Source organism: Camelus ferus, chromosome 12, assembly GCF_009834535.1.
Source record: "Camelus ferus isolate YT-003-E chromosome 12, BCGSAC_Cfer_1.0, whole genome shotgun sequence".
NCBI lineage: Eukaryota > Metazoa > Chordata > Mammalia > Artiodactyla > Camelidae > Camelus > Camelus ferus.
In genome coordinates, this window is record NC_045707.1 from 15244201 (window position 1) to 15262806 (window position 18606).

General features: G+C 52.8%; 1 protein-coding gene across 5 annotated transcripts in view; it reads right to left on the reverse strand.

Annotated features, from left to right (window-relative positions):
• The window catches only part of FMNL3 (formin like 3), a 51666-nt gene that overhangs the window by 5161 nt on the left and 27899 nt on the right, over positions 1 to 18606 (reverse strand). For 2 of the 5 annotated variants that reach the window (XM_006177692.3, XM_006177694.3), the window contains exons 2-17: positions 16322 to 16405; positions 14257 to 14337; positions 13905 to 13981; positions 10710 to 10793; positions 7801 to 7953; positions 6503 to 6611; positions 6245 to 6321; positions 5800 to 5893; positions 4653 to 4727; positions 3961 to 4071; positions 3376 to 3525; positions 2848 to 2949; positions 1564 to 1843; positions 1038 to 1106; positions 832 to 956; positions 429 to 631 (exon numbers count right to left, since the gene is read on the reverse strand). In XM_006177692.3, the coding sequence (XP_006177754.1) occupies positions 429 to 631; positions 832 to 956; positions 1038 to 1106; positions 1564 to 1843; positions 2848 to 2949; positions 3376 to 3525; positions 3961 to 4071; positions 4653 to 4727; positions 5800 to 5893; positions 6245 to 6321; positions 6503 to 6611; positions 7801 to 7953; positions 10710 to 10793; positions 13905 to 13981; positions 14257 to 14337; positions 16322 to 16405 (1874 nt within the window). The remainder of the gene's footprint in view (positions 1 to 428; positions 632 to 831; positions 957 to 1037; positions 1107 to 1563; positions 1844 to 2847; positions 2950 to 3375; positions 3526 to 3960; positions 4072 to 4652; positions 4728 to 5799; positions 5894 to 6244; positions 6322 to 6502; positions 6612 to 7800; positions 7954 to 10709; positions 10794 to 13904; positions 13982 to 14256; positions 14338 to 16321; positions 16406 to 18606) is intronic. The other 3 variants (XM_032492768.1, XM_006177693.3, XM_014553248.2) reach the window with 2 other exon arrangements.

Consider the following 18606-nt stretch of genomic DNA (forward strand, 5'->3'; position numbering starts at 1 on the left):
ACTAAAGCCAGAGTTGATTTTCAGCCCCCAGGGCACCATGCCTCTTCCTCCAGGCCCTGATCTGGACTTTATATACATTCTTCAGGTTGCAGATGAGAGATCACCTCCTCTGGGAACCTTCCCCGATCACCAAGTTGGCCCTTCCTGTTTTCCCAAAGCTGCCTGTACCTCTACCATCTTGGTGGTTATCACCCAATGTTACTGGACTGCTCCCCCTAGACTGTAAGTTCCTCGAATAAAGGTCTGGGCTGAATCCCCAGCACCTCACACAGTGCCTGGCACACAGCACACATGCAGTAAGTTCTGGCCTAGCCATTGGATGACTGAGGTGTGTGAGGAGTTCTGTTGATGCCCTGGAATCCAGGGAAGGCCAGGATCCTAGCTAGGTTATCAACTGGGGTCCAGGGCGAGGTCAGTGGGAGCCTCACGTGTGGATGGCCCTGCAGATCTCCTCAGCTGAGCGGCCAGCTTTGCGAAGGGTGATGGCCAGGTTCTTGGCACGATTGGCTTCCAACAGGGTCACCTTGCTGGCCGCCTTTTGTGCTGTCTTGTTCTTGGAGCAGATGAGGTCAAGGGCAGGGCCCTGGGCTTTCGTCTTGAACAGTTCTTCAAACTTGTCCAGGTCCAGGTCCTGGTAGGGGTTGATGAGAAGGGAAAATGCTATGGCCTTATTCTGTAAGAGGACCCCCTGGCAGCACACCCAGCATTAGCTCAGCTCTAGTTCACAAAGAGCTGAGTCTGAGGACTTTTCCAAGGCCAAGAGATCTGGCTAAAAGGGCAACCTGGTCCCCAGCCCCCAGCTCCACCCCTCAGGGCCCCAGGCCCTGCTACCTCCAAAATCTTCTCATCATCAAGTTCACTGAAGACAGTGCCACTGATCTGGTTGGGTTTCAGTGCTGTCCAGTTGAAGACAGGCAGCCGGAATTTGGTCTTGATAGGTTTCTTGATACGAATGGCTAATTTGGAAGGAGGATCAGTGAGGCAGGAGCCAAGGAGACTGTCCCACCAGCCCTGCCCAGAGCCCTGAGGACACTCACCTGACAGGCCTACTGTCAACACCACAGAGGGAGCAGCTCCGGGGAGTGGTGGGGCTGGCGGACACTTGTCTGGGGGAAGAAGAAATGGCACAGTGACCCAGTGGCCTAGAGGCTCCTCCCCTCTGCCTACCCTACCTGTCCTTAAAGATTCTCAGGGAAGGAGGCTACATGAACTCCCTGCCCCAGTGGCTCCCAGGGGTCTTAACCCTGACAGTTAGGGGCAGGTCATGCTGGTCTCTGACCCACTATTTCCCGCTTTGGCCTAAGCCCTCTTCTTGGCTGTCTTCAGAGGAATCAGGAGCAGCATCTTTGTGACCCGTTAAACAGATCCACACCTGCTCTCAGACATCCCTTGCCTAGTAACCTGAGCCTTCCTCAGATTCTAACCCTCCCTTAACCCTCTCCCACCTGACTTCCCATCCTTCGAGCCACATCCCCAGCTTCTCCCTGTGGAAGCCGCTGCTGAGGTCTGGCCACACAATAAGGCTGCCCCTTTTACCTCTTACCAGGTAAGGGTCCTGCTTACCTGGTAATGGGGGAGGTGGAGGGGGTAAGGGAGGAGCTGGCGGTGGAGGCAGAGGTAGGGCCTCCTCGGGGGGCGGGGCTGGAGCCAGGAGGTCCAGGTCAGAAGAGGGCATGCCCTCATTCAGCTCCACAGGGCCTACCCGGGCCAGGGCCTCACTGCCCACTGACTCCAGGCCCCGGACACTGGGATCCAAGTGGCATCGGCGCTGGAAGGCCTCCTCCTTCTCTTTAATGAGCCGCCGCAGGGTGTGTACCTGGTGGCTCGTGTTCTCATAAGTCTCCTGTTGGGCAGACAGCACCATTAAGAAAAGAACAGCTGAAGGCACAGCAGGCGCTGCCCCTGGGAGTGAGACTTCCTACCCAAGGGTCTCCCAGCTGGGGTCTCTGGGAGGGTGCTCCGAGGCAGAGTGGCAGAAACACAGGTGGGGACCTGGGGAAGCTGGAATGCAGTAGAACAAAAGAGGCAAGAGGAAGAGCTGGCCTGCCTGGCTCACACACTGAAGTGTCCTTCCTCTCAACTCCAGCCTAATCTCGCTGGCCCCTCAAGGCCCAGGCAGAAGGCTGCCCTTGTGAAACTCTCCTTGACCCGCCAGCAGCCTGCTATGGCTGCTCTCAGACCTCTGTGCCTCAGTCCTGCTCTCATTTCATTTGGTTTGTACAGTCGCTCAACTGGAAGCCCCCTCAGGATAAGACCCTGCCTAACCCACCTCTGAATCCTCCATATTTCCCATACAGCACTTTAGACTCTTAGTCGGGGCTCGGCAGATATAAACTGAGCTCAACAGAGGCAGCATAACTGTACTCCTGCGGAAGAAGAGGTAGGTTGGGGCATGATTTTATAACTGACAAACAGTTAAGTGAAGGACAGAGAAGACACTGAAATATGAGGAGCCGCTGCTCTCTGATTTAGGATACCTGGTGGACATCCTAATAAATAGTCCCAAGTGCCTGGGCCACTCTGAGCCTGCCCAGTGCCCTGGGCTGGGGAAGCACAGGGTGGTGCAGGTGAGGGAGAGGCAACGGGATGGGCTGGCAGGCGGGGGCGTGGACTCCAAATGTGCCCCATCTGCTCCCACCCTTCTCTCTGTGTCTGGCCCACTCTGGTTCCAGTTTCTCTCTCAAACTAAACCATGGGGTAAAATCATCAGCCCACCCTCATCTGAGTGCCTCATGGGTGAATCAAGACCCTGGATTCTCAAGGACTTGACATGTCTCAGGATGCCAGATCCCCGGGCCCCAGCACCCAGCATCAGTCAGGGATGCCCTTCCTCAGGTGACTTGGTACCTTGATGCTCTCTAGTTCCTTCTCCCGCTGCAGCAGCTGCTTCTCCAGCTCTGCCACACGCATCATGTTCTCATTCTCTAGGTCCAGAAGTTTCTCTGTGAGCTGCAGGATGGGAAGGGTAGGTTTGGAGCTGGCCCTAAAGCCTGGGGACTCGGCATAGCCTTAACCCCGGTCAGGACCTGGGGCCGACCCCTCCAGTGCCCCAAAGGCAGCTTGGCCTGGTAGCTTCGCTGTGTCACTCCTGTGGGCCCACGGTCTTAGACCATATGAAATAGTACAAGGCAAGTGGCCACATCTGACTCCCAGAGCCTGAGGCCACCTCACACTCAGCCCTGAGGTCAGTGTGTTCCACTGTGGATGAGCCAGTGCCTCAGCCAGAGCATGCTCTAGAGAGCCCCAGTGGGTTCTGAGGCTTCCTGGGGCTTAGTCAGGAGGTAAGTGGGTCAGCTCAGGGTTCCTGGGACTCAGATGTCCCCATCCTCTCCCCACCCTCAACAGTGGTTCTGGCAGCAAAGGAGGACCACCTACATGGGACACATGCTCCTCCAGCTCCTCCACCTTCTCCAGGGCCACATTCTTGGTCTCGGCATCCTCCAACAAGCCTCCCACATCAAACACGTTGTCCAGGTATGCCTGGATCTGCACCTGCAGCTTCTCGCTCTCCGTGTGCCTTGACTTCTGGGGAAAAGCAGAGACAGTAGTAGTTGGGGGAGCCTCCTCCTCGCCCTCCATGACGCCTTCCTGGAACCTAAGACCCAGGAGTTCCTACCTCGGCCATGTCAGAGTCTCACCCCATGGAGCTGACTGACTGAGGAGTCCTCTGCGGAAGGACCTGGGTCCCAGGCTCCAAGCATCTATGACTAAGCCCGTGTGTACAAGAAAAACCCTTTGTGGGGGGAGGGTGTAGCTCAGTGGTAGAGCGTGTGCTTAGCATGCATGAGGTTCTGGGTTCAATCCCCAGCACCTCCATTAAAATAAATAAATAAATAAACCTAATTACCTCCCCCCACAAATAAAAACAATTAAAGAAAAAAAAACAACCCTTTGTGATACAGCTAAGCTGTTCCTCTGCCCCAAAGCACCCCACCTTTTGAGGACTGCAGCCCAGCTCACCTGAAGGAACTCCTCCAGCCCCAGCTTTGTAAACTCATACTGCAAGTGGACCCGGAAGTTCATATCCTCCACCGAGTGCACCACGATGTTGATAAACTGCATGCAGGCCACCTGGGGAAGGAGCAGCCCAGCGGGGCAGAGAGAGCCAAGACAGGGAGGGTAGGTGGCTGTTAGAACCAGCATCACCAGATGGATAATCAAAAGGAGTGAGTAAAAAAGGCAAGTCTTTCTGGGAGCAATGAGTATTTTAACTCAAAAAAGGTCAAACTTACTATTCAGTGTATGGGGACAAGTAAATTATACAAGAAATAGGTGTAAATGAAGATACAGCTCTCTGATTTCCTTTGCACATCAGAGACATTTCTTGAGGCAACCCTACTTAGCTGAAGACCCTAAACTGAGAAGCTAGACAAAAAGCAGGGGGAAAAGGAAAGCGGCTGGGAAAGGATCCAATCAGGGACAGTAAGGCCACAAAAAGGGGGAAAGGAAGTAGACCCAAGACAGAAAAATGACATTGTCCTGGAGTTTCTATAAGTGCCCTGGGGTGAGCGAGTGGACAAGGAGCATTTACTGAGTAGAGAATTGCTCCAGGTCCTACACAGAATATCAGAGTCAGCTGTGGGCCCGGCCCCGGTTCTCAAGGAGCAGACAGCCCTGCTGGGCGTGCGCCTGACCCAGGCCCAGCTCCTCACCATGAAGTCGATGTTGCTGTCCTCGTTCCGGAAATATTCCATCAGCTTCTCAAAGCGGTGCAGCTCCTTGCACACCTGAACAAGCAAACTTTCTCAGTGATAGGATCTGTCCTATGTAGAACCCAAGCCCCTGAGCCCTGGTTCTCAGGAACATTTGGCAAAGGGACTGGTTTAGACTAACTGTAACCACAACTCTTTCTGTGTAAGGGAACACTTGGTACATGATAGAAGAAAGCCTGGGACCTGGTATTTGCTCTGGTATGAGCTCAGTAAAGCATGTGCCCTTAGTCTGGTCTCTGGGTGCCTCTTGGGGGGCCAAGAAGAAACACAGGGGTCTGGTGTTGCTGAGTTATTGAAGGAAGGGGGGAGGGAGGAGGAAGGCTGTGGGCCATAGCTGAGACAGGAGGTTGAAGTCCTATTGGGGACACAGGGGAGAGGCCAGGGTGCAGGAAAGCCCCTGTGCTGAGAGGGGTTCAGAGACTCCTCCGAGCCTCTGGCTTCAAGGAGGAAGAGCCGTTTCCTGGCTTGAACAATGGATGCTAGGGAAGAGGTCCAAAGAGGAGGAAGGGGTGGTACCAGCAGCTGCGGCTGGATGTCGAGGAATCCTATGTTCAAGCAGATGGAGGTTTTAGAGCCAGGCCCAGAGGCTGGGGAAATTCCAAGTAGGAGCTCCCTCTTCCCTCACCAGTAACAGCTGACAACCCAGGAGGATCCTTGCTTGCCTTCTCCTCCCGCTACAAATACGATTGTCTCAGGTTCTACCAGTGGTTTCACGGCCTCAGAACCACCTGGGCAGCCTGTTAAAGCACAGTTAGGCAGGCCTGCCAGGGGGTCTGTCCATGTAACCGGCTCTTCAGGTATTCTGCTGCCTGGCAGGATGGGACTGCTGAACAATAGCCCTCAAGAGAGGGCATACTTTGCTGGCCAATCAGGAGCTTTCCTGAGATGAGATCCAGTAAGACTGATGTTCTGGTTTTGGTTTAAAAAAGCAGTGGGCGGACAACCTAACTAACTACTGGGCTGTTGAAATCCCTGGGATATGTGAGATCACAGGAAAGGGTGCTTACCTATCTGGCTCCCACCTCCTCCCTGCCAAACACACACACACACACACACACACACACACACCCAAATATAGGAGACTGACCTCTTTGAAATTGTCAAAGGCAGCAAGAATGATTTCGTGTCCTCCCCGCACCAAACACACGGCTGCTAGGAGCTCTAAGACAAGGGCTTTGGTCCTAAAGGGTGGAGAATGAAGATTAACACCTTAGCCCCTGACCCTAGCCACCACACATCTCACTTCCACAAGTGGGTGAGTCCTTTTAGAGAAGAGAGACAGCCTCAGTGGTGAGGGGAGAAGGTGGGTTTGGGGAAGAAGGCAGGGGAAGGCAGGCTTGCTCCCTCACTAAGCCGTGTAGACCAGTGGGATGCAGGACACGCCTTCTTCAGCAGAGGTGAGGGGGCCACACCAAGGCGCTGACCTAGGCCTCAGGACCGGGGTCAGGCAGGACTCCTTGACAGGGACAAGTGGAGCCCAGATCTCCAGAGCCCAGGGCAGAGCAGGGAGGAAAGGGAGGGAAGGAACTCACCTTGGATTCTTGTTGTTGAGACTGAGCGCAATCTCATTGACAGCATGGGGGTGGGACATGACCAGGTTGAATCCATACTGTAGCAAAGGGAAAGGACAGAGGAGGGGAGACTGTGATGGTGGGGAAGGCAGGTCCCAGCCACAGCACCTTGACCCACCAGCAAACTTGTCTTTCACAAGCTGGTGCCTTCCGAGCTCTCCTGGCTGGGGAGATGCAGCAGAAGAGGCAGAGCACCTGTGACTAGTGCTGTCACCTTACCTGATAGTTCATGATGGCTCGGAGACAAAGGATACAGACATGGACGTCATCCTTCTGGCTCACCAAGCGGGAGTTCTTCAGGGCTCTGCGCCCGGGGAGAGTGCTATACCTGGAGGAGAGGGGGCTTCTGGTGAAGGGTCTAGGAGTGCTCACTGTCACCCAGACAACAGGCTGCCCCTCAGAAGCAGAAGAAAAGGGGGACAGAGGACCTTGCACCAATGGCCCAGAGAGGGAGAGGGCAGGGGCAGGGCACTCCACTGTTTTCGCCTCCCTGGAACAGGTCTTCCAGCATTATAATCAGTGCCCAAACCATCCTAATCCCAGAGATCCTCCAAAATACAACAGTAAATGTGCAGGCCTTCCTAGACCTCAAGATGGGTCCAGGGAAACATTCACTTGAGCCTCTCCTCCTCCTCCTTCCAGTCAGTGCATCTTCCCACAATACCTGGGGCAGGGGCATCTTGGCTCCCATCCCACTTCTATGTCCTAGGAAAGACAGAGCAGACCCCAAAGGCTATAGGAGGGCCAGGGGCTACATCTGGTTTTGCCTCCAATGATGTTTCATGGAAGAAAAAGGAAGCACAAATGGTATCTGCTGGTGCATGACTAGAATGATGAGCAGTGTCAGGGGGGCAAAACCTAAAGGAGACTAGGTGAAAAGCGTGGCTGAGAGACAGAGACCATGGAAAGGGCCACAGGACCCAAAGGAAAGCCTCCCTCTATGGGAGAGGCTCTAAGAAGTCATCCAGTCCATCCACCTGCCTCCGGGCAGGACGGCTCTTCAGATACTGCAATGAATGAACACGTTTCAGCCTTGGAGAAAAAAGGCCTAAAGGAAGAAGGGAAGGGAAGGTGAGCATCAGGCTGGGTGGGAGCTGGTCTCCGGGCAGCTGATGGGTCAGAGCGCAGAGCAGAGGGAAGCAGATGTGAGGGCAGGCACTGGACCAGCCAGCAAAGACCAGGGAGCCAGGTGAGGACAAGGCCTGTGCAGAGGCAGGAAGGAATGGCAGAGCGAGAGTGAGGAATGGAGGGGCCCCCAGAGAGGGGGAGAGGGGAGGGGAGGGCTGGAACCCCAGAAGGGATGGGCACAGCCGAGGGTGATGTACTTACCCAGGACAGATCGCTGGGCAGAGTCAGGGAGACAGAGAGGACAGACCAGAGACAGACTGGCAGGCAGAGGGCAAGAGAGCTGAGCCTGGAAGCAAGAGTGGAGGGAGAGCATGAGCACTCACCGCTATACCCAAACCTGGACAGGGGCTGGGGTGGGAGGCAGGCGGGCAGAGCGAGAGCACACATACCGGAGCACAGACTGGCGCGCAGAGCGAGCGAGGCTGTTGGTGAAGGGGGCTGACAGGGCGCTGGGTGGCTGCAGGTCCTCAATGGACCTGCTCCAGGACCGGAGCTTGTCAAATGCACCATCGTCACCACTCTCCAGACCCTCAAAGTCAAACCTGGAGCAGGAAAGGACACAGCGCACACACAGGAGAAATTCAGTGCCAAGCCCCAGGCGAGTCCACCCCTGCCCTTTAGACCTCTAGGGCAACAAGAAGCAAGGGCAGCAAGAAGAGAAAGCAGAATTGGGCAACAGAGATCCAACCCTGGTCAGAGGAGCCACCAGCACAGGAGGGCTGAGCAGGGCAGGGTAGGCACAGGCAGCAACGTGGAGGGGCCCCTCAGGAAACAGGGTTTCTGACAGAGGCAGCCGCTGCTCCCCACTTGCCAGGTGACTCCAGGAGGAGTGACCTCCCCCTGGGCCCGAGGGGACACAGGGGGCTGGGAATCTTTCTGCACTCTCAGCCATCGATGGGACATCTCAGAGAAGCTGTGGCTCCCCTTGGAGAATCTGCTCGGTGGAGCAGTGGTGGGGAACAGGCCAACTGCAGGTTTTGCTTGGTGGCAAATGGCAGCAGCCAAAGAGGCCTCCCTAAGGGGGCCTGGTTGGTTCTGGATCGGGCTCATGAGGGGCCAGTCTGAGTGGAAGGGAATGGAGGTCCTGGCAAACCCAGAGTGGAAATGCCTCTATGTTTAGGAAAAGCACCACGGTCTCATCCTAGCAATGGGTTTTAATGACCAGGTTTTCTACGGTTCTACTTAAGGCTTCTAGGTTTTTCTGGTTTAGAGGCTCCTTGGGGCTTTAGCATCCCTGGGGGAAGAAATAACAGGTCAAGTGTGTGAACTGGGGTCCTTAGTCCCTACAGGAGTTGGAATGGTTTCTGCTTGTCCCTTTGTGTTGCTGGGACCAGATATCTCCCACCATCAGCAGTTCGGGAGCGTGGCCAGGGCAAGGAGGGCAGCTCAAGATCACAAACCCACAGGGCCTTCTCCCTTACATATCCCCACTTCGGGATCTACCCTCGCTGAGAAACAAGCCCCACTCCTCTTTCCTGTCCCCTCCCCCGACTAGGTCACCCAGGACTGAGCAAGCAGGCTGTTCCCCCAAGGAGCCTTCTGTTCAGACATGCTCAGCCCCAGGGTCAAAGGCACCAAGGATGAGGCTTCCTGAAATAGGAAGCGATATCTGCAGATGACTGAATGTTCCAAAGGAAGCAGAAGCAGGCTTCAGAATCCCGCTGATCAGATGTTTAATGGAGCTCTCGAGCAGACATCAAAGGGGTCTCCCTGAGAGGGAGACTGCTTGCCAGTGGCTTCCCTCCATTAATAATAGTATTCCCTCGGCTGGGACGTGCAGTGTACAAATAAGTGCCTTCACTCAAACTCTATTTGGCTTCACCTTTTTCCTCTCAACCCTTCCCAAGACACACAGTCTCCCTCCTCCACCCGCCTCCCACTCACCACGGCCCCAAATCGTTCTTTTAAAAATAGAGTCAAAGGTACTGCCATGGACACTACAGTGCTGAGGTTCCAGTGTATTTTGGTTTAAAGCAGCTGGAATTTGTTTGCTTTTCAAACAAGATAGGCTTATTTGGAAAAATGATCTACATCTTTTTACTATAAAAGCCCTGAATTTAAAAAAATTGTTTCAGCAAATGTTTTTCATTTCTTTCTATAAAAAGAGTGGGGTTTTTTTAAGGGATAGGAGGATCATGAGACATGATTTCTGCAGGGACGGGAATGGGGAGTGGGCCATGTTTGGTTTTAACAGGAGATGACCTGGATAAAGTGAAAGAGGCCAAACTGAGGAGAGGCGTTTAGTTCAAACCCCTAAGGAGATGAGAGTGAGTTCCTGCCGGGCAAAGGAGAATGGCCAGCGGGCAAGGACAGCAACAAGGAAAGTGAAAGTGGAGGCTGGGGTTGAGTCCCAGGACTGAGGAGTTCCCCAAAACAAGGGACTTTCATCTCTTACACTGGGGAAAGTCATGGGCAAACCGGGATGATCAGTCACTCTAGGGCTGACATAAGTCTTGAGTATAAGTCTGAATGTGTTGGTCATGCCGTGAATGATCACTAAAATCCCTCTTTCCATATATTTAGGTAATTATGGCAGGGAACACCGCCTTAAATAATAACAATTAAGTGGCTTCCACAGTATAGACTATGTTCTAAATACTACAGATGCTTCACTTGCATTATCATCTAATCCTTACAACAACCTGGAACAGGGATCCCTTCATATAAGAGGAGGCAAACTTGCCTGAGGTCACGTAGATAGCAAAGGACAGAAAAGACCCACATCTGGCTTTGGGCTTCATCTTAACTCGAAAGCCCTCATTCCTTTCACTATCCCACATTGCCTTCTCCTCTGCTTTAATTCACTTCCTGCTGCCTCCAACCTGCTTGAAAAAAGCTCCTGAATGCTTCATTTTCAGTCTGCGTCAAAGGTCATGCTCACTGCTCCCAGGGTGACCTGGAGTAACCCTCTCACAACTGGAGACCCAAAGGAGCTTCTTGAAGGCTTAGCTCTCTCAAAGCAAATGAATCCCACAGGCATCTCTCTCAGAAGCCAGGGCATTTCCGTGGACTGCCCCAGCAGTCTGGATCCTTTGGGTTCAGATTCTGAGCTCTCTTTCCACATCTTTCCTCCTGCTCCCCAAAATGCACTTTCTCTCCAGCCACCTGGCATCCTTCACTGATCCCAGACAACTCCTTCGCTGCCTGTCCACTCCCACGCTGCTGCCTGGGCCCCTCCCTCCTGCCTGGGATTCCTATTCCCATCTTCACTACTGTAAGCTCACCCTTCCTCATCAAAGCAGAATGGGACCCTGTCCTTCCTCGCTGGTCCCCAACCCTAGTCCCAGGTGGTACTCACATGACAGAACATTGGGCAAATGACAGGTAATCCACCAGCACGTCCAAGCCTTTGTTCTCATCATTCAGAAACTCCCGCACCCACCTGCAGATAACAGAGACATAGTGGAGGACTCTGCTAAAATGGGTTGAGGGGGTGACAGGCAAGGTATCTCTGACACAGCACTCCCTCTTGGATCCTCTGGAACTCAGCACCAGACTGGGAGAATTCTGAAGATGAAAGCCCGTGGCAGACCCAGCCACGGTCACATCACTGGCCTGGATCTCCCCTAGGTGGGGGAGCCAGGGATGGAAAAAGATACAGGCCTTCCAACACCATGTCGGCCAACCAGCCTTCAGGAGCCCCCTCCTCAAGGGCCAGGACCCCACTCAATCATTTTCTGGGTCCCTGGTGTCTAGCACGAGGCTGGGCACACCATCCTGGCGTGACGTTCGTTGGAGGAACTGGGGGTTATCAAGAGCATTTACTGCAGCCTTTGTGCAGGGCTGTGCCTGACAGAGGCCACCAAGTCCCCAACTTGCCCGAAGTCTCAATCAGAGACAGGCAGGAAGGGTCAAAGAGAGCTCTGGAACAGAGGGATAATGGGCCAAAGTGCTCTCCACCAAGTTCAGTGGAGGTATTTGGGGAAGTAGTGAGCAAAGAGGGATATGTGCAAGTTCTGTGTTTGGTCGAGTCTGGCAGAATGGGAAAAGGATGAGGGAACAGTCAGGAACTCAAGCAACCCCAGAATGGCTCTGATCACTCAAAGACTGAACCAGGGAGGCAGGAGGGCAGACAACTAGGCACCTAAAGACAATGGACCAGGGCATTTCCAACCTTCTGCCTTCAGGCCTTTGGGGCTGAGATATCCCTGGAAAGAAAGTCAGGAACAAGTCCCAGGAGGACTGTTACAGGATAGGTTCGTTCCTGTCCTATAGACAGACAGGACCCAGAGAAACATAAAACTCTCAGGGTGAACCCTAACTCTCTTGACTGCTCTGTCCCGTCTGAGTGTCCGGGGGTCTTTCTAGGCTAGGTGTGCCAAACAGCCCTCTGGGCAGCTTCTCCTCCACAGCTGGAGCCCCAGCGCCATGTTTGATGGCCACACCCCGGGCTACAGAGAGCGGCCGGGCTGCAGCACCAGGCCCGGCTAAGATTTGGCAGCAGGCTCTGGCTGAGGCTGACTGACACCGGAGCTGCCTGAAGTTAGCTTCCTCTCTGGGGGCCGACAGGCCTCCCGTTTCCTGTCTGTCTGCTCTCCAGCTCCCCACCCCCTTCTCATTTCCTGTCTGAGTCTACACTGCTATTTTCGGGATCTTGACACTTTGAGGAGAGGTTAAAGGGCACTTAGGCAAGGCCGAGAAACCAATACAAACCAAGGAGAGGAGGAGCTGGAGAGGCTCTGGAATCCTACTCCCCAGCCCGCCCTGCTCTGCAGGCCTGGGGCTGAGCGGTATCCTCCTCTCCCCACCTTGCCCCGGGCTCCTTCTGCCCAGGAGCAGCCACATCCTCGCAGGACAGCCTGACAAACTCTTCCTGCCCAGAAATCTGGGAAGGATCCTGGCCCTCCCATATCACTCCGCCAGAGAAGCCACAGTTCAGAGGACAGGAGCTCCTAAAATGCCAGACACTAAACTGCTCCCTGGGAACCAAGGACCAGGTCCAGACTTCTAACCTGTGTGCCAACTGTCAAGAGGCCTGGGCCTGGGAATCGTGCTGCTCGGGCCCCAGCTCCCGGCCAATGCCCAGAGGGGACGGCACCAGGTAGAAGGGGCAGGCAGGGGGGACTGCCACACACTGCTCTGTGGCCCTCTCCTGAGAAGAGCAGACCCCCATCCTTACACAGCAAAACTTACTAAGAAAGACAGGAGGGCCTGAGAGAGAGGGAAGGAGCGGGGAAAAGGCCCCATGGAGGAATGCAGCGTGGCAGGTGGTGTCTGGAGCTGCCATCTGCGTCGCTGTTGCCCTCCTCACACGCGGTAGCTGATGAGGCTCTGCTGTTTTTCCTTCTGTGAGGATTCACCAAATAAAGGTGAAGGCTTAGTTACATATTTCCTAGCAAGTCAGTTCTCAGTGACTGAATCACAGATGAGGTGCAAAAGCCAACTCTGGCCACCAAGCACAGCTACTAAAGACAGGAACTGTCCCTCTTCTGTTCTCTCCTGGGCCACTTCCTCTGTGGCTGCTGGGGTGGCAGCTGGCTGCATACAGGTAGCCCTGTAAGAACCCCAGGCAGGCTCAGCCTGAGGGTGGACAAGTGGGCGGGGAAGGCAGATGATGTCATTTGGCTCGTTCTACCCTGGCTCTCAGGAAGCCCAGGACCCTGGGGCTGGCACCTGCCCAGCAACACCCTCTCTCATCCTAGGCTTGACTTCTCACTCACATAAGCTCTCAACATTCATGCCAGGCCCCTCGGTCAGGACTGCAGCCCTGCCCACAGTTCTCTATCAGGAGTCCCTCAGTCCTTTGTGTACACACACACACACACACACACACACACACATACACACACCCTTCCTCTCTCTCTCACTTTCACTCTATTTACTCTGGCTGGTTACAGGCTTTGTGAAACTGAGACCACTGCCGTCTTTCACTGTACTCCATGCATTATCCTCTGCCTGTTCAGCAGGTCTGGTTCCCCACTCCTCTGGAAAACAAAACTCATGCAGTTCCTAGGGGCCCGGTCAATGGGTTGGCAGTACTGGGGTTTGTGAATACAGAAGACGTTCAACTCCTAGCCCCTAGTGCCTTAGATCTTTCCTGGTGCTTCAGGAAGCTGCTGGCTGCTCATGAATTAAATTATCTTATAATCAAGCAAATAATCTTCTGGGCACCAAAGAGTCCACAAACTAGGTCTCAGCTACCCAATGCAATATGCTCCCCTCTCCCCAGCCTTCCCTGGGCCTCCCTTGGCCCAGCCCCAGGCCACAGGCAGACTCCAGTCTCAGCCGCTGTGGGAATGTCTTCCACTCAAAGCCACAGGCTGAGGACCCCAGGAGAGGCCCCTAGCTTGCCAGCAGCATCCAGTCAGCAGCTGGCAGAGCTGAGGGGGAGAAAAGCCAGAAAAGGAACAGTCTGAAGCTCTCTGGGGAACCAAGAGCCATTCAAGGGGCAACTCTGCCCCATGGCAGGGAGATTAACAGGCAAACTATCCTCAGGGGACACCAGGTCCTAAGGGGCCAGGGGAAGAGGCTCTGATGGCCAGATCTGACTCACCCAATGTGGTTGGTACGAAGTGAGATCTCCAGCTCTCTCAGCACTTTGGTTGACTCCTGCACCCTCCTCCTGAACTTCTGTAAACATGGAATTTTCTGTCACTGACGGAGGCCAACAATCCAACTTTACAATATAAGCAAAAGGGGTAGAAAAGGAAAAGGAAGGCACTCAAGAGGGCAGTTATAGTCCTTCCCTCTGCTACTAACCAGCCACTCCAGGCCCATGGCCTCAGAACACAGAAAGCCAACTCCCATTGCTCAGAAGCAGTCCCAACCCAAGTCACAGGGTTTGCCCCTGAACCCCACAGGACTATAAAGGCAGCAAGATGGGGCCTCCCTGCTTTGCACTTCACCTTCCGAGTTACGCTGGGGTCCAAGAAGCTCTGGAGTTTCTGGATGTAAGTGTGGGGAGGATTTTTCACCTGGAATCGTTCCTGTAAGGGAGACACACGTGTGTGCACAGACACCCAGGGTTCCAAGAAGAGTGTTAAGGAAGTAGAGTTCATATGAGTAGAACTCACAGTGTTTGATTTGGGGGGCCTCAGCCTCCTAAAGCTGAAACACCTGGCCCTTAACATCACTGAAACCATAAGTTCCCTTCCTTGACGTAGCCTCAGGTTCTTCCCATCTGTTACCATATTCTCCTCTAATTAGTACTCCCTGAGCCTAAAATATTTTTCTATATTAAAAAACCTTTAAGAACCTGCTGCTTCCTAAGAAGATGTAGGGATTACAGAGCTGTAAACAGAAATGTTGTTCACTGCCTACCCAGCTAATGGATGGGATTTAGGAAGGCCAAGGGGAAGGGAGCTAGGCCTTGTAGAATCCAACTTTCTCAGCGCTGAACCCAGACTGGGACTGGACTGGTTTTGCAGTGTCAACACAGCTCAGGACTGAAAACACACTTTCTGCTCCTTGCCCAGGCCTCAGAGTCCAACAATCCAAGCAACCCCAAATGCTGAAGCCTGCTTTCCACAAGGTGATCCCTTGGTCCCCTTCCACACAGGGCATGGAACCATGTCCTCCCTAACCCCCTCATCCAACCCAAGAGAAAACTCAAGGAAAACTCTTAAGCATTCTGGTCTGATAAGGGCCTCCACAACTGAGTTATCTGAAAAGTTAAGGGGTGGAGGGGCTGGAAAGTGTCCAGGAGAATGTATAATGTTAGGAAATAAAATCTAAAAACAAAATAGAAGGAAAAAAAGAAAGATTTGAGAAAGAGCTGACATTATGAGACCTAGAAAAGACTGAGAGATTATCAGTTAGAGAAACTCAGTACCCAAGGGCTACTGTTCTCCAAACTCCAAGTAGGTGCTCACTGACCCCTCTGAATGCAGGACTTGAGGAAACAGGCCTTCCCTGGAGAAGAAGGGACCTGGACTAGGTTCTCTGAAGCATGAGTCTACCTTAGGTCAAGCAGCATGACTAGGGAGGCAGAGGAGCAGAACCCTTCGCACAGATGGAGGTGGCTGCCTGAGCCCCAGCTCCATCACCTACCAGTGTCAGGCAAGGCACCGAGCCTTGGGTTCTGCTTCTATAAAATGTAACAGTGCTTTCCTTAAAGGGTTTTTGTGAGGATTAAGTGAGATATTTCAGTGTATAGAAAGTGGTTGGTCCATAATAAGCACTCAATGAATGTTAGCTATTGTGATTTTGCTCAGGGCTTGAAAAGGAACACTAAATATGTTCATGACAAAGCTCCACCAGAAAGTGCTGGGTAAACAGACTGCCTACACTCTCTGCCAGGTGCTTCCACATCTCCCAAGAGGTAAGGAAGGAAAGGCCGACTCTCGCAGCTGTGCAGACAGGCCTGTCTGAGTTCAGAAGCTCATGACTTGTCATATTCAGATGTGTGCAGGGCAAAGAGCAAGGCCGCAGCTGTTAGTTCTTGATTCTGAGCTAAGCAGTAATCTCTATAATGTCTTCCAGCTCTAAACACTGTTCACGTGGGGAGAGCTTCCAATCCTCATGCTCTGACTTGGGAACAAAGCCCAGGGGACCGGGGCTTCTCATTCCTAGAGGCCTGTAAATAATGGGAAAACCCCACTATTTGCCAGACTGGAGCAAAGTAAGATAAAAATGGTCCTTTGAATTCCCCAGCCAGGCACAGCCCTCACCCTGGGGAAAGGCAGAAACGGGCACTGCTGGGAAAACCACCAAACTCCTCCACAGCCGACCCTACACAAACCTCCTTCAGGCTGCTGCTCAGTGGGAAGAAATTAAAACAGCTCTTTCCGGGAGCTAGAGGGGAACCTGGCCTACCAGCCTTGTCTCTGTTAGGAGAGGGCGCTGGAGCAGGACTGATGCCAAGTCCAGGCCAGGATTCCTCGAAGGACCTCAAAGGAAATGCCTTTGGCCCTGCTGCCCTGTCCAGCCCAAGACACAACCCCTACTTCCCGCCCTGCCCCATCCCCGTACCTGGTCACAGATCAGATCCCACTTCTTCTCGTTGTCATACTGCCGCAGGAGCCGGGCCTTGTCAGGAGGCAGGTTCATGGAGCTCTGAGGAGAGAACCTGAGTCAAAAGGGCCAAAACCCCACTACTACTCAGAGGAGAGAAAGGCTCGATGAAAGGAGCCCACCTTTGCCCCGGGACCCTCAGGCTTCCCCATGACTCTCCAGGCTGGTAAGGAAGGCTCAGAGAGGCGCCAGCATCCCTCTGCTTCCCCTTCATATCTGGTTCAGTGAATGTTTTCCAAACCACAGGTCGTGGAATAGATTTCGTGAGTCGAGAGTAACTTTATTTTAAGTGAAAATGAACAGATTAAAATAGGACTGAAGATATTGGAATTCACTGTAAGTAGGAAGTACAAATAATGTTTCATGAAGCTTTTGTTTCTTTTATATTTTATGTATATACATATACACATACATGCACACATATAGATCACACTGTAAAATGTGTTTCTTAGCATGGGACAAATCAAAAAAGTTTGAAAGCCACCAGTCTAAAGCAACAACCTTCAATCGCTTTTCCACCACAGCCAGAGATGGGCGGCTGTCCTGCACCATGCAGACTCACGGGCAGATCCTGAGCCACCCACAGCCTGTGCAGATGCTACAACTCTACCCCTTCCCCTCATATCAGGATACAAGTGAATGAGAAGGACATTAGCATAAAGATAACTGCTTAAAATTTTAAGGAAATAATTTACAAAATTTCAGTACTTTAATTATTGGTATAATTATTTATGACACAGCTCCCAATTACTTAAGACACAGTAAAGTGTTTCAACCCTTTAAAGAGACACACTAACCTGGAGTACAGGTCAGAGTAGGAGTCATTTTTATTTTGTTCATTACCATTTGTTGAATGAGTAAGTGAATAAAGGTGCTAAGTGAGTGAGTAAAAGCCCAAGACATCCATGGGCAAGCCCCACCCAGGCCAGGAGCCCTGCCTTCCCCTCCTTATTCCCTTCCAGCCAAGCCTCTCCTTTAACCAGTCCAGATGTCTATACTGCAGGTCACAGCCATCGCCTGCAAAGGCAGGTCGCTGCACCTGCCTCCCACCCCCAACTCCTGAATCAAATATCTCCTACTTGAAGCACTGCAGCTGCTTGATAACCCACATGACCTCCCACAAATCCTGCCTCTTCCCCAGGCACACCACAGGCCACCTGGAAGGCCTTCTTCTCATCTTTCTCTCCTTTACCTTCTGCTCCAAGTTCAGCTCTACTCCCAGCTAAACCAAGCATGACCATGGTTTTCCTCTGCCCACTCCTTGACATCCTCATCCCTGGGCACGTGAACTGTGTGTGTCCAGGATCCCAAGGAGTCACTCACTGCATTATTCCAGAAGCAGCAGGAGTATTCTGAGAGTGGGCCCTCCATTTTCTAAGAAACTAAAGATCCTTAAACATCAGTTATTTCTGTTACATGTATCTACTTTTTATGCATTTGTTTACACACATACCATTAAGCCAGTTGTACGCTCATCTAGTGCCTAAAGGACTGTTTCTGTTCATATGATCTCCAACCCCCACTAATGTCTAGTACTGTGACAGGCACCTAGTAGAGAGTAAGTTGATGATAAATCTATAGTTAAGATGTCCCAATTCTGAGCTCTGGGCCCAGCTCCTGGCTAGAAACAGGGTCGCTATGGCTCAAAATAGGCAGTAGGGTTGGGATCTCTGCTCAGTGTTTAGAAATGGAAGAGTTGAGGAATACAGAAGAGGGGCAGGTGAGAGAAGAAACCAAGGGGAAGAGACCACCACATCATACCTCTCCCCTTGGTTTCTGCTGCCCTGTGGACCTACCTGAACTTCTGCAGGGAAGAGGGGCTAAACCAAACCCTTGCCACTGCCAACATAGCAGGGATGGCCAGACGCGCAAATACAACTCCAGATGTTTTCTCTGGAATTACTTTGCTAAGGACCAACCTCAGCATGTCTGTGTGGATAGCAGGAAAGGAGCAGGAGGCTAAAACAGAACAGGGACCCAAAGATCAAAGATGGCCCGGAGCAAGGTCTCCCACCTAACTGGGGTCAGGCAGCTGCCAGCTGAGCCCAAGTGAGACCAGCCCTGGTTCTGGCTCTGCACACCCCTAGATGACTTCACTGTTATCTGTCTATTTCTCCCAAGTCTGTGTCACGAAGACAGAAAACAACGTCTCCCCTGAAAGAAAGCGGCCGGGGAAGGGGAGGGAGGGCCTGTTGCTACTGTGGCAGAATCACATCCCGTCTACACCAACTTCCTCCCTCAGT